Source organism: Salmo salar, chromosome 02 (assembly GCF_965601325.2).
Source record: "Salmo salar chromosome 02, fSalSal1, whole genome shotgun sequence".
In the NCBI taxonomy this organism is placed as follows: domain Eukaryota; kingdom Metazoa; phylum Chordata; class Actinopteri; order Salmoniformes; family Salmonidae; genus Salmo; species Salmo salar.
In genome coordinates this window covers 17630403-17644358 of record NC_138292.1, presented here as the reverse complement: position 1 = coordinate 17644358, position 13956 = coordinate 17630403, and the positions used below count along the sequence as shown (strand labels likewise).

General features: G+C 45.5%; 1 protein-coding gene across 1 annotated transcript in view; it reads right to left on the bottom strand.

The window, feature by feature from the left end:
- The window catches only part of chrnb2 (cholinergic receptor, nicotinic, beta 2), a 40340-nt gene that overhangs the window by 10430 nt on the left and 15954 nt on the right, over nt 1–13956 (bottom strand). The window contains exons 2-3 of the mRNA XM_045698751.2: nt 5495–5640; nt 4405–4449 (exon numbers count right to left, since the gene is read on the bottom strand). Coding sequence (XP_045554707.2) covers nt 4405–4449; nt 5495–5640 — 191 coding nt within the window. The remainder of the gene's footprint in view (nt 1–4404; nt 4450–5494; nt 5641–13956) is intronic.

The window sequence follows — 13956 nt, the reverse complement described above, 5'->3', positions numbered from 1 at the left end:
TTGCTGTGAGCTTCACTTTTGAAATAATAATCTTTATGTAAATATGTTCCTGTAGAGACCTTTACTGTCCTGTCCAGGAACAGTGTGATAACTCAGCTCCATTAATTACAGATGTAAGACAGAAGGACTAATGTCTACCATGACCCTATAGTAAGTCAGTTAAAAACACTCACTCAAACACACATCTAATCATCCTGACTGAAATGGCCGCCTGCCAAGGAGGTATCCAGATCGTGTGTGTGACAGTGAGTGCGTGTGCGTGTGTGTGCGTATGTATGTGTGTGTGTGTGTGTGTGTGTGTGTGTGTGTGTGCGTATGTATGTGTGTGTGTGTGTGTGCGTATGTATGTGTGTGTGTGTGTGTGCGTATGTATGTGTGGTGTGTGTGTGTGTGTGTGTGTGTGTGTGTGTGTGTGTGTGTGTGTGTGTGTGTGTGTGTGTGTGTGTGTGTGTGTGTGTGTGTGTGTGTGTGTGTGTGTGTGTGTGTATGTCTGTGCATGTGTGTGTGTGAGTTTGCCTCCCAGGCACACATGATTGAAGGTGTGTGGGTCAGTAACTGACACGCTCTTAGTGACATGCTCATGCTCTTAGTGACCTTGATGGTGGTAGCCCAGTAACTGTGATGTATTATGAGCCATAATGGCCCAGATAGCAGTGGCTCTATGGCTGTTAGGGCAGTAGAAGAACCGTAATAACCATTTACAAGGGGGCTCTGTAACTGTTCTTGCTACAGTATATGCCATGTAGAGCCATAATGGCCATGATGCCAGATGCTACATGACTTGAAAATGGTGGCTCTGTGAAACAGTGGTGTGTTGTGGTATTACCAGAGCCAGAATGGTGGTGAAAGTGATAGCAGTGGCTCTCTTGGCTCAGGACTGGTGTCCTTGGCATCTCCTCTTGGCTATGACCAAGGGCCTCATAAAACACTTATGCTCATTCTCTGTTCAATTACAGACCATCAATCACCTTCACACACGCACATGCGAACATACACACAGACACACACAAACAGGTTTCCAGGTGGTTTGTTCATAACTGATTTATACACATTAGTGCATTTACGGCTGTGCGTGTGCATGTGTGTGTGAACCTGTCCAGTGGGCAGTATGTTATGTTGCAGGCCCCAGCTGCAGACACACATAGAACCAGCCGTGTAGGAGAGGGTCAGAGCTCAGGAGCAGGCCAGGATTAGTCCCTCACAACAACCATACAGAACTGTCTCTCTCTGCCGCATACTGCAATGTGATGCTCCCGAGTGGCGCAGTGGTCTAAGGCACTGCATCTCAGTACTAGCGGCGTCACTACAGACCCTGGTTTGATTCCAGGCTGTATCAAAACCGGACGTTATTGGGAGTCCCATAGGGACAATGCTGGGCACATAGGGCCAGGTTAGGGTTTGGCCGGGGTAAGCTGTCATTGTAAATAAGATTTTGTTCTTAACTAACTTACCTAGTTAAATAAAGGTTAAATAAAATAAAATATATAAAGATGCTGGGTAGCAATGTATTGTACTGTATGGCAACCCTCCTGGGAAACTCTGGTTGTGTGTTCATGTTCCCACTGAATGACCAGAATGTCTGTGTTGAGTTGTAGGAGACTGATACAGGGACAGGTATTTTCAACCCCCTACTGGTTCAGATTGGTATGTCTGCCCATGCCTATTCCTAACGTAGTGGCAGAATGAACAAACGCGTTCTTGCACAATGCAATTTGTCGTGTTATCAATTAACAGAAAGGAGAGCATAGTTGCATTCTTAAATGTACATTTAATGAAGTCAGGCTACCTACCAGTTGATTTGGCATCTCAAGAGATAAAAGACAGAGCGAAGTAACAGTAGGAAAGGGATGAAGACAGAGGGCTAAGGAGAGAGAGAGGGGAAGACAGGATAAGGAGTGAGACGTAAAGACAGAGGGATAAGGAGAGAGGTGAAGACAGAGGGATAAGGAGAGAGAGAGGTGAAGACAGGGATAAGGAGAGAGAGGTGAAGACAGAGGGATAAGGAGAGACGTAAAGACAGAGGGATAAGGAGAGACGTAAAGACAGAGGGATAAGGAGAGAGGTGAAGACAGAGGGATAAGGAGAGAGGTGAAGACAGAGGGATAAGGAGAGAGAGGTGAAGACAGAGGGATAAGGAGAGAGGTGAAGACAGGGATAAGGAGTGAGACGTAAAGACAGAGGGATAAGGAGAGAGAGTGAAGACAGAGGGATAAGGAGAGAGGTGAAGACAGAGGGATAAGGAGAGACGTAAAGACAGAGGGATAAGGAGAGAGAGAGGTGAAGACAGGGATAAGGAGAGAGAGGTGAAGACAGAGGGATAAGGAGAGAGAGGTGAAGACAGAGGGATAAGGAGAGACGTAAAGACAGAGGGATAAGGAGAGACGTAAAGACAGAGGGATAAGGAGAGAGGTGAAGACAGAGGGATAAGGAGAGAGAGAGGTGAAGACAGGGATAAGGAGAGAGAGGTGAAGACAGAGGGATAAGGAGAGAGAGGTGAAGACAGGGATAAGGAGAGAGAGGTGAAGACAGAGGATAAGGAGAAAGAGTGAAGACAGAGGGATAAGGAGAGAGAGGTGAACACAGAGGATAAGGAGAGAGAGTGAAGACAGAGGGATAAGGAGAGAGAGGTGAAGACAGAGGGATAAGGAGAGAGAGGTGAAGACAGGGATAAGGAGAGAGAGGTGAAGACAGAGGATAAGGAGAGAGAGTGAAGACAGAGGGATAAGGAGAGAGAGTGAAGACAGAGGATAAGGAGAGAGAGGTGAAGACAGAGGGATAAGGAGAGAGAGGTGAAGACAGAGGATAAGGAGAGAGGTGAAGACAGAGGGATAAGGAGAGAGAGTGAAGACAGAGGGATAAGGAGAGAGAGTGAAGACAGAGGATATGGAGAGAGGTGAAGACAGAGGATAAGGAGAGAGGTGAAGACAGAGGGATAAGGAGAGAGAGTGAAGACAGAGGATAAGGAGAGAGAGGTGAAGACAGAGGGATAAGGAGAGAGAGTGAAGACAGAGGATAAGGAGAGAGGTGAAGACAGAGGGATAAGGAGAGAGAGGTGAAGACAGAGGGATAAGGAGAGAGAGGTGAAGACAGGGTTAAGGAGAGAGAGGTGAAGACAGAGGGATAAGGAGAGAGAGGTGAAGACAGAGGGATAAGGAGAGACGTAAAGACAGAGGGATAAGGAGAGACGTAAAGACAGAGGGATAAGGAGAGAGGTGAAGACAGAGGGATAAGGAGAGAGAGAGGTGAAGACAGGGATAAGGAGAGAGAGGTGAAGACAGAGGGATAAGGAGAGAGAGGTGAAGACAGGGATAAGGAGAGAGAGGTGAAGACAGAGGATAAGGAGAAAGAGTGAAGACAGAGGGATAAGGAGAGAGAGGTGAACACAGAGGATAAGGAGAGAGAGTGAAGACAGAGGGATAAGGAGAGAGAGGTGAAGACAGAGGGATAAGGAGAGAGAGGTGAAGACAGGGATAAGGAGAGAGAGGTGAAGACAGAGGATAAGGAGAGAGAGTGAAGACAGAGGGATAAGGAGAGAGAGTGAAGACAGAGGATAAGGAGAGAGAGGTGAAGACAGAGGGATAAGGAGAGAGAGGTGAAGACAGAGGATAAGGAGAGAGGTGAAGACAGAGGGATAAGGAGAGAGAGTGAAGACAGAGGGATAAGGAGAGAGAGTGAAGACAGAGGATATGGAGAGAGGTGAAGACAGAGGATAAGGAGAGAGGTGAAGACAGAGGGATAAGGAGAGAGAGTGAAGACAGAGGATAAGGAGAGAGAGGTGAAGACAGAGGGATAAGGAGAGAGAGTGAAGACAGAGGATAAGGAGAGAGGTGAAGACAGAGGGATAAGGAGAGAGAGTGAAGACAGAGGATAAGGAGAGAGAGGTGAAGACAGAGGATAAGGAGAGAGGTGAAGACAGAGGGATAAGGAGAGAGAGGTGAAGACAGAGGATAAGGAGAGAGAGTGAAGACAGAGGGATAAGGAGAGAGAGTGAAGACAGAGGATAAGGAGAGAGGTGAAGACAGAGGATAAGGAGAGAGGTGAAGACAGAGAGATAAGGAGAGAGAGTGAAGACAGAGGATAAGGAGAGAGAGGTGAAGACAGAGGGATAAGGAGAGAGAGTGAAGACAGAGGATAAGGAGAGAGAGGTGAAGACAGGGATAAGGAGAGAGAGGTGAAGACAGAGGATAAGGAGAGAGGTGAAGACAAGAGGGATAAGGAGAGAGAGTGAAGACAGAGGATAAGGAGAGAGAGGTGAAGACAGAGGGATAAGGAGAGAGAGTGAAGACAGAGGATAAGGAGAGAGGTGAAGACAGAGGATAAGGAGAGAGGTGAAGACAGAGTGATAAGGAGAGAGAGTGAAGACAGAGGATAAGGAGAGAGAGGTGAAGACAGAGTGTAACTGACCTGTGTGAGCCATACGTTGGTGGTCATGACCTGCTCTCTCTCGTGCTGCAATAGAAAGAGGAACACAGCAACATTATTGGGGTGGGTTAGAGACATTATTACGTTCTGAGGTGAGTGGGTTAGAGACATTATTATGTTCTGAGGTGGGTGGGTTAGAGACATTATTACGTTCTGAGGTGGGTGGGTTAGAGACATTATTATGTTCTGAGGTGGGTGGGTTAGAGACATTATTACGTTCTGAGGTGGGTGGGTTAGAGACATTATTATGTTCTGAGGTGGGTGGGTTAGAGACATTATTATGTTCTGAGGTGGGTGGGTTAGAGACATTATTACGTTCTGAGGTGGGTGGGTTAGAGACATTATTATGTTCTGAGGTGGGTGGGTTAGAGACATTATTACGTTCTGAGGTGGGTGGGTTAGAGACATTATTACGTTCTGAGGTGGGTGGGTTAGAGACATTATTACGTTCTGAGGTGGGTGGGTTAGAGACATTATTATGTTCTGAGGTGGGTGCGTTAGAGACATTATTACGTTCTGAGGTGGGTGGGTTAGAGACATTATTACGTTCTGAGGTGGGTGGGTTAGAGACATTATTATGTTCTGAGGTGAGTGGGTTAGAGACATTATTACGTTCTGAGGTGAGTGGGTTAGAGACATTATTATGTTCTGAGGTGGGTGGGTCAGAGACATTATTACGTTCTGAGGTGGGTGGGTTAGAGACATTATTATGTTCTGAGGTGGGTGGGTTAGGGACATTATTATGTTCTGAGGTGGGTGGGTTAGAGACATTATTATGTTCTGAGGTGGGTGCGTTAGAGACATTATTACGTTCTGAGGTGAGTGGGTTAGAGACATTATTATGTTCTGAGGTGGGTGGGTTAGAGACATTATTACGTTCTGAGGTGCGTGGGTTAGAGACATTATTACGTTCTGAGGTGAGTGGGTTAGAGACATTATTACGTTCTGAGGTGGGTGGGTTAGAGACATTATTATGTTCTGTGGTGGGTGGGTTAGAGACATTATTATGTTTTGCGGTGGGTGGGTTAGAGACAGAGCATGGGCCACCACACACACACAGACACACACTCACCACACTGATGAGCTGGGCCAGTGACACCATCAGCTGAACCGTCACCAGCTCAGAGCCATTGGTCGCTGGGCGGATCAGTTTGTTATAGTGGGCGGGGTTTAGCAGGTGCTCCACCAGCCGCTCTTCAGTATCCGCCCCCAGGCTGCCTGTAAAGAAATAAATAATTGGTTCACAGACATGTCCATCAAACGCTTTCTATGGTGATAACAACAAAATAAAACAAGAACAAAGGATATAGCTGAAACTGTTTAATGGGGAGGCCTTGTGATGAAGCTGTATGTTAGTCTGCTCGATAACATTGTGTTCAGTATACAGCTGGGAGTCTATGAGGCATGACAGTATTCCTCTCTGCCTGCTGGAACATGTCAGTACAGCTCTAGTCTCCCTGGCTCAGGAGCTGACATCATATCAATGAGTCAACCAGTCTAACTGTCTCTCCCTCTATCCCTCTCTCCCTCTCTCCCTCTATCCCTTTATCCCTCTATCCCTCTCTCCTCTACTGTCTATTTCTCTCCTCCTCCCCATCCTCTATCTCACCTTTCCTCCGATTCTTTCTCTTTCCCCCGTCATCACCCCACTTCCACCCCCTCTCAGACTGTTGTCATATCACTGGAGTGGCTTGGTTTTGGCAGAGCTGTCCCAATACCACACAGAGAGGAGCGGATAAATACTGCTGCAGGAGACACACAACAACAACTCTCTCTCTATCCCCTTCCCCTCTCTCTCCCCTTCCCTTTATCTCTCTCTCTCCCCTTCCCCTCTCTCTCCCCTTCCCCTCTCTCTTTCTCCCTCTCTCTCCCCTTCCCTTTATCTCTCCCTCTCTCTCCCTCTCTCTCCCCTTCCCCTCTCTCTCCCCTTCCCCTCTCTCTTTCTCCCTCTCTCCCCTTCCCTTTATCTCTCCCCTTCCCCTCTCTCTTTTTCCCTCTCTATCCCCTTCCTGTCTCTCTCCCCTTCCCCTCTCTCTTTCTCTCTCCCTCTCCCCCTCTCTTTCCACTACTTTCTCTCTCTCCCCCCTCTTTCTCCTGCTCCCTCTCCCCCATGTTCTCTCTCTCCCCCTCTTTCCCCTGCTCTCTCTCTCTCTCTCTCTCTCTCTCTCTCTCTCTCTCTCTCTCTCTCTCTCTCTCTCTGTGGCGTTCTGTGTTCAGTGAGCAGGAATGACGGCCTCAGTGGCTAGATCAATAAAGACTCTAATCATAAGCCGTAAACTCCCCCATCCCTCTCTCTGTTTTTATCTCCATCACTCTTTCTCTCTGACAGCCTGTTATTGCCTCTTCCTTCGTTCCCATCACTGTCATCAATACAAATGCTGCCAGCCTGTGTGTAGCTATTTGTCTGTTTGCTGTGTGTGTTGATGTGAGTGTGTGTAAGGGGGTAAAGACGTGCTTGTGTGTATGTGTTTATCTTTGTGAGTTAGTTTTTTAGGGGTGATGGGGTAGAGCTTGAGGCTGAGGATTGTGTGTGTGTGTGTGTGTGTGTGTGTGTGTGTGTGTGTGTGTGTGTGTGTGTGTGTGTGTGTGTGTGTGTGTGTGTGTGTGTGTGTGTGTGTGTGTGTGTGTGTGTGTGTGTGTGTGTGTGCCACATGAATAATACACATTGCTACTGAACAAAGCACTGTGGGCTCAGGTCCTGATCTCAGACATGCACTAGACACACACACTCCTTGAATGCCCTTGACTACACTCGTCACTATGCACACACACACACCTAGGATACAAACACACATACACACAGTACACTACAGTTCAATACTCCCTGTCAGCACCTGCTGCTAGGCTTTAATGACATCCCTCACTATATACTCACAGAGAGCATCTGAATAAATGAACACCATTATCTCTGTCTTTCTCCTCTCTCTCTCCCCCTTTCTCCCTCTCCTTCTCTCTCTCTAGATAAGGATGAGACTAGATAAGGATGAGACTAGATGAGACTAGATAAGGATGAGACTAGATATGACTAGATAAGGATGAGACTAGATGAGACTAGATAAGGATGAGACTAGATAAGGATGAGACTAGATGAGACTAGATAAGGATGAGACTAGATATGACTAGATAAGGATGAGACTAGATGAGACTAGATAAGGATGAGACTAGATAAGGATGAGACTAGATAAGGGTGAGACTAGATAAGGATGAGACTAGATACGGGTGAGACTAGATGAGACTAGATAAGGATGATACTAGATAAGGGTGAGACTAGATATGACTAGATAAGGATGAGACTAGATGAGACTAGATAAGGATGAGACTAGATGAGACTAGATAAGGGTGAGACTAGATAAGGATGAGACTAGATGAGACTAGATAAGGGTGAGACTAGATAAGGATGAGACTAGATAAGGGTGAGACTAGATGAGACTAGATAAGGATGATACTAGATAAGGGTGAGAGATAAGGATGAGACTAGATAAGTATGAGACTAGATAAGGATGAGACTAGATAAGGGTGAGACTAAATAAGGATGAGACTAGATAAGGATGAGACTAAATAAGGATGAGACTAAATAAGGATGAGACTAGATGAGACTAGATAAGGATGAGACTAGATGAGACTAGATAAGGATGAGACTAGATATGACTAGATAAGGGTGAGACTAGATAAGGATGAGACTAGATGAGACTAGATAAGGATGAGACTAGATAAGGATGAGACTAGATGAGACTAGATAAGGATGAGACTAGATAAGGGTGAGACTAGATAAGGATGAGACTAGATGAGACTAGATAAGGATGAGACTAGATAAGGATGAGACTAGATAAGGATGATACTAGATAAGGATGAGACTAGATGAGACTAGATAAGGATGAGACTAGATAAGGGTGAGACTAGATAAGGATGAGACTAGATAAGGATGAGACTAGATGAGACTAGATGAGACTAGATAAGGGTGAGACTAGATAAGGATGAGACTAGATGAGACTAGATAAGGGTGAGACTAGATGAGACTAGATAAGGATGAGACTAGATGAGACTAGATAAGGATGAGACTAGATACTAGATATTAAAATGGCGCCAGAAGAAATGGCAGCAGTTATACGGGCTCCTAACCAACTGTGCTATTACGTCGTTTTTCACATTATTTGTAACTTATTTTGTACATAATGTTTCGGCCACCGTATCATAATGCAAAAAATTGCTTCTGGATATCAGGACAGCGATCACTCACCTCGGATTAAACAAAGATTTTTTCTTCAACAAGCAAGACGCACAGGACATTCTCCGAAATGCTCACTAACAGGGATGTACAGAAATATGTGCACAAAATTTGAGAGAAATAATTTTTTGGTGCGTATGGAAGAAGAGATGAGATTTCCATTAACATTCAAACTAAATGCAAGTTAGGATTCTGCCCTATAAGTGCCAAAGCTACTGTCACAACGCCAGTCAACTAGCAGTAATTCTGTGACAAACTACCATTTCTCGCTAAACTCAAAGAAAGCTTGGCCTGAGTCATATCACAGCTCCTGATTATACGCCAGTAATGTTCCAATAAGTCTCAAATCAGTCTGTAGTGACATTGGCCAATGCAAATGATGTTAGTTACAGTGAGATACGGCCTATTACTGGTTAGCAGGCCGTTTCTCTTCCTCAGTCTAAATGATCTGTGTCTGTGAGAGTGTAGTGTATATAGGGCCTGGCAGTGTGTGCCTGTCGGACTCTTTCATAGAGTTTTGGGCTAATGTCTCTATCTCTGTACTCTGATACAGAAAGACGATATGACCTGATATGATTTAATATGATATGTTTGTGAAATGTTGGGATACAATTAGATATTATGTGACTTGATGTGCTGTGATATGTGATATGTGATATGTTATTCTCAGACCAAGAGGAGCAGAAGGATTGTGCCTCTTGGCTGGTTGTTCTGCCTTAATAAAAGCAATCAGTTCAATCAACTAGACTCATCCTTATCTAGTCTCATCATTATCCAGTCTCATCCTTATCTAGTCTCATCCTTATCTAGTCTCATCATTATCCAGTCTCATCTAGTCTCATCCTTATTTTGTCTCATCCTTATCTAGTATCATCCTTATCTAGTCTCATCTAGTCTCATCCTGATTTAGTCTCAGGGTAAGGTCATCATGGCGTACCTCAACCTCCCTCCCCTCAGTCTTACTGAGGTCTAATGTGGGAGTCAGTCTGAAATATTCATGGTGTCACATTAACTTTGCAAATAGTCCGGGTAGCCATTTGATTACCTGTTCAGGAGTCTTATGGCTTGGGGGTAAAAACTGTTGAGAAGCCTTTTTGTCCTAAACTTGGCACTCCGATACCGCTTGCCATGCGGTAGTAGAGAACAGTCTATGACTGGGGTGGCTGGGGTCTTTGACAATTTTTAGGGCCTTCATCTGACACCGCCTGGTGTAGAGGTCCTAGATGGCAGTCAGCTTAGCCCCAGTGATGTACTGGGCCGTACGCACTACCCTCTGTAGTGCCTTGCGGTCAGAGGCAGAGCAATTGCCGTACCAGGCAGTAATGCAACCAGTCAGGATGCTCTCGATGTTGCAGCTGTAGAACCTTTTGAGGATCTCAGGACCCATGCCAAATCTTTTTGGTTTCCTGAGGGGGAATAGGCTTTGTCGTGCCATCTTCACGACTGTCTTGTTGTGTTTGGACCATTCTAGTTTGTTGTTGATGTGAACACCGAGAAACTTGAAGCTCTCAACCTGCTCCACTACAGCCCTGTCTATGAGAATGGGGGCATGCTCGGTCCTCCTTTTGCTGTTGTCCACAATCATCTCCTTAGTCTTGGCTACGTTGAGGGATAAGTTGTTATTCTGGCACCACACGGCCAGGTCTCTGACCTCCTCCCTATAGGCTGTCTCGTCGTTGTCTGCGATCAGGCCTACCACTGTTGTGTCATCTGCAAACTTAATGATGGTGTTGGAGATGTGCCTGGCCATGCAGTCGTGGGTGAACAGGGAGTACAGGAGGGGACTGAGCACGCACCCCTGAGGGGCTCCAGTGTTGAGGATCAGCGTGGCAGATGTGTTGCTACCTACCCTCACCACCTGGGGGCGGCCTGTCAGGAAGACCAGGATCCAGTTGCAGAGGGAGGTGTTTAGTCCCAGGATCCTTAGCTTAGTGATGAGCTTTGAGGGTACTATGATGTTGAACGCTGAGCTGTAGTCAATGAATAGCATTCTCACATAAGTGTTCCTTTTGTCCAGGTGGGAAAGGGCAGTGTGGAGTGCAATAGAGATTGCATCATCTGTGGATCTGTTCGGGCGGTATGCAAATTGGAGTGGGTCTAGGGTTTCTGGGATAATGGTGTTGATGTGAGCCATTACCAACCTTTCAAAGCACTTCATGGCTACGGACGTGAGTGCTACGGGTCGGTAGTCATTTAGACAGGTTGCCTTTGTGTTCTTGGGCACAGGGACTATGGTGGTCTGCTTGAAACATGTTGGTATTACAGACTCAATCAGGGACATGTTGAAAATCGTGATTGTACCTCATCTAATTTATTGTCCAATGATTGCACATTGGCGAGTAGTATTGACGGTAACGGCAGCTTTCCCAGTCGCCTTCGCCGGGTCTTGACCAGGCATCCGGCTCTTTGTCCTCTGTACCTGCGTCGCTTCCTCTTGCAAATTAATCCTAGTAACAATTCCCTGTCTTAGGTCAGTTAGGATCACCACTTTATTTTAAGAATGTGATGTCAGAATAATAGTAGAGAGAATGGATTATTTCAGCTTTTATTTCTTTCATCACATTCCCAGTGGGTCAGAAGTTTACATACACTCAATTAGTAGTTGGTAGCATTGCCTTTAAATTGTTGAACTTGGGTCAAACGTTTCGGGTAGCCTTCCACAAGCTTCCCACAATAAGTTGGGTGAATTTTGGCCCATTCCTCCTGACAGAGCTCGTGTAACTGAATCATGTTGGTAGGCCTCCTTCCTCGCACACGCTTTTTCAGTTTGCCCACACATTTTCTATAGGATGGAGGTCAGGGCTTTGTGATGGCCACTCCACAACCTTTACTTTGTTGTCCTTAAGCCATTTTGACACAACTTTGGAAGTATGCTTGGGGTCATTGTCCATTTGGAAGACCCATTTGCGACCAAGCTTTAACTTCCTGACTGATGTCTTGAGATGTTTCTTCAATATATCCACATAATTTTCCTGCCTCATGATGCCATCTATTTTGTGAAGTGCACCAGTCCCTCCTGCAGCAAAGCACCCCCACAACATGATGCTGCCACCCCTGTGCGTCACGTTTGGGATGGTGTTCTTCGGCTTGCAAGTCTCCCCTTTTTTTTCATTATGGCCAAACAGTTATATTTTTGTTTCATCAGACCAGAGGACATTTCTCCAAAAAGTACGATCTTTGTCCCCATGTGCAGTTGCAAACCGTAGTCTGGCTTTTTTATGGCGGTTTTGGAGCAGTGGCTTCTTCCTTGCTAAGCGGCCATTCGGGTTATGTCGATATCGGACTCGTTTTACTGTGGATATAGATTATTTTGTACCTGTTCCTCCAGCATCTTTACAAGGTCCTTCACTGTTGTTCTGGGATTGATTTGCACTTTTCGCACCAAAGTCATCTCTAGGAGACAGAACGCGTCTCCTTCCTGAGCAGTATGACGGATGCGTGGTCCCATGGTGTTTATACTTGCATACTATTGTTTGAACAGATGAACGCGTTACCTTCAAGTATTTGGAAATTGCTCCCAAGGATGAACCAGACTTGTGGAGGTCTACAATTGTTTTTCTGAGTCTTGGCTGATTTCTTTTGATTTTCCCATGATGCCAAGCAAAGAGGCACTGAGTTTGAAGGTAGGCCTTGAAATACATCCACAGGTAAGCCTCCAATTGACTCAAACGATGTCAATTAGCCTATCAGAAGCTTCTAATGCCATGACATAATTTTCTGGAATTTTCCAAGCTGTTTCAAGGCACAGTCAACAGTGTATGTAAATGTCTGACCCACTGGAATTGTGACACAGTGAATTATAAGTGAAATAATCTATCTGTAAACAATTGTTGGAAAAATGACGTGTCATGCACAAAGTAGATGTCCTAACCGACTTGCCAAAGCTATAGTTTGTTAACAAGGGATTTGTGGAGTGGTTGAAAAGTTTGTTTTGATGACTCCAACCCAAGTGTATGTAAACTTCTGACTTCAATTGTATATTTACAGGTGAAGTCGGAAGTTTACATACACTTAGGTTGGAGTCATTAAAATTCCTTTCTCAACCACTCCACAAATTTTGCCAGCTGGGGGATTCGATCCAACAACCTTTCAGTTACTGGCCCAACGCTCTAACCACTAGGATACCTGCCTAGGCCTGATTGGTGGAGGGCTGCAGAGATGGTTGTCCTTCTGGAAGGTTCTCCCATCTCCTAGAAGGTTATCCCAGGTAGCCTAGTGGTTAGAGCGTTTGGCCAGTAACTGAAAGGTAGCTGGATCGAATCCCCCAGCTGACAAAATTTGTGGAGTGGTTGAAAAACGAGTTTTAATGTCTCCAACCTAAGTCTATGTAAACTTCTGACTTCAAGGTAGAAATCTGTCCTTCTACCCCTGAACAGGGCAGTTCTTAACTTACTTGACTAGTTAAATAAAGGTTACATTTAAAAAATAAAACTTGAGTCTTCCTGGGTATAACGCTACAACTTGGCACACCATTCTTCTCTGAAGATCTTCTCAAGCTCTCTCAGGTTGGATGGGGACTCGCTACACAGTTATTTTCAGGTCTCTCCAGAGATGTTCGATCGAGTCCGGGCTCTGCGTTGTCTTGGCTGTGTGCTTAACATTGTTGTCCTGTTGGAAGGTGAACCTTCATCCCAGTCTGAAGTCATGAGCGCTCTGGAGAAGGTTTTCATCAAGGATCTCTCTGTGCTTTGCTCCGTTCATCTTTCCCTCGGTCCTGACTAGTTTCTCAGTTCCTGCTGCTGAAAAACATCCCCACAGTATGATGCTGCCTCAACCATGCTCCACCGTAGGGATGGTGCCAGGTTTCCTCCAGACGTGACGCTTGGCATTCAGGCCAAAGAGTTCAATCTTGGTTTCATCAGACCATATAATCTTGTTTCTCATGGTCTGAGAGTCTTTAGTTTTTTTTGCAAGCTCCAAGCGGGCTGTAGACCTCCACAAGTCTGGTTCATCCTTGCAGTAGCAGTAACAGTAACAGTAGCAAAAGCAGTAACAGTAGCAGTAAAAGTAACAGTAGCAGTAGCAGTAACAGTAACAGTAGCAATAGCAGTAACAGTAGCAGTAAAAGTAACAGTAGCAGTAACAGTAGCAGTACCAGTAGCAGTAACAGAAGCAGTAGCTTTAGGAGTAACAGTAGCCGCAAGAGTAGCAGTAGCAGTAACAGTAACAGTAGCAGTAACAGTAACAGTAGCAATAGCAGTAATAGTAGCAGTAAAAGTAACAGTAGCAGTAGCAGTACCAGTAGCGGTAACATAAGCAGTAGCTTTAGGAGTAACAGTAGCCGCAAGAGTAGCAGTAACAGTAACAGT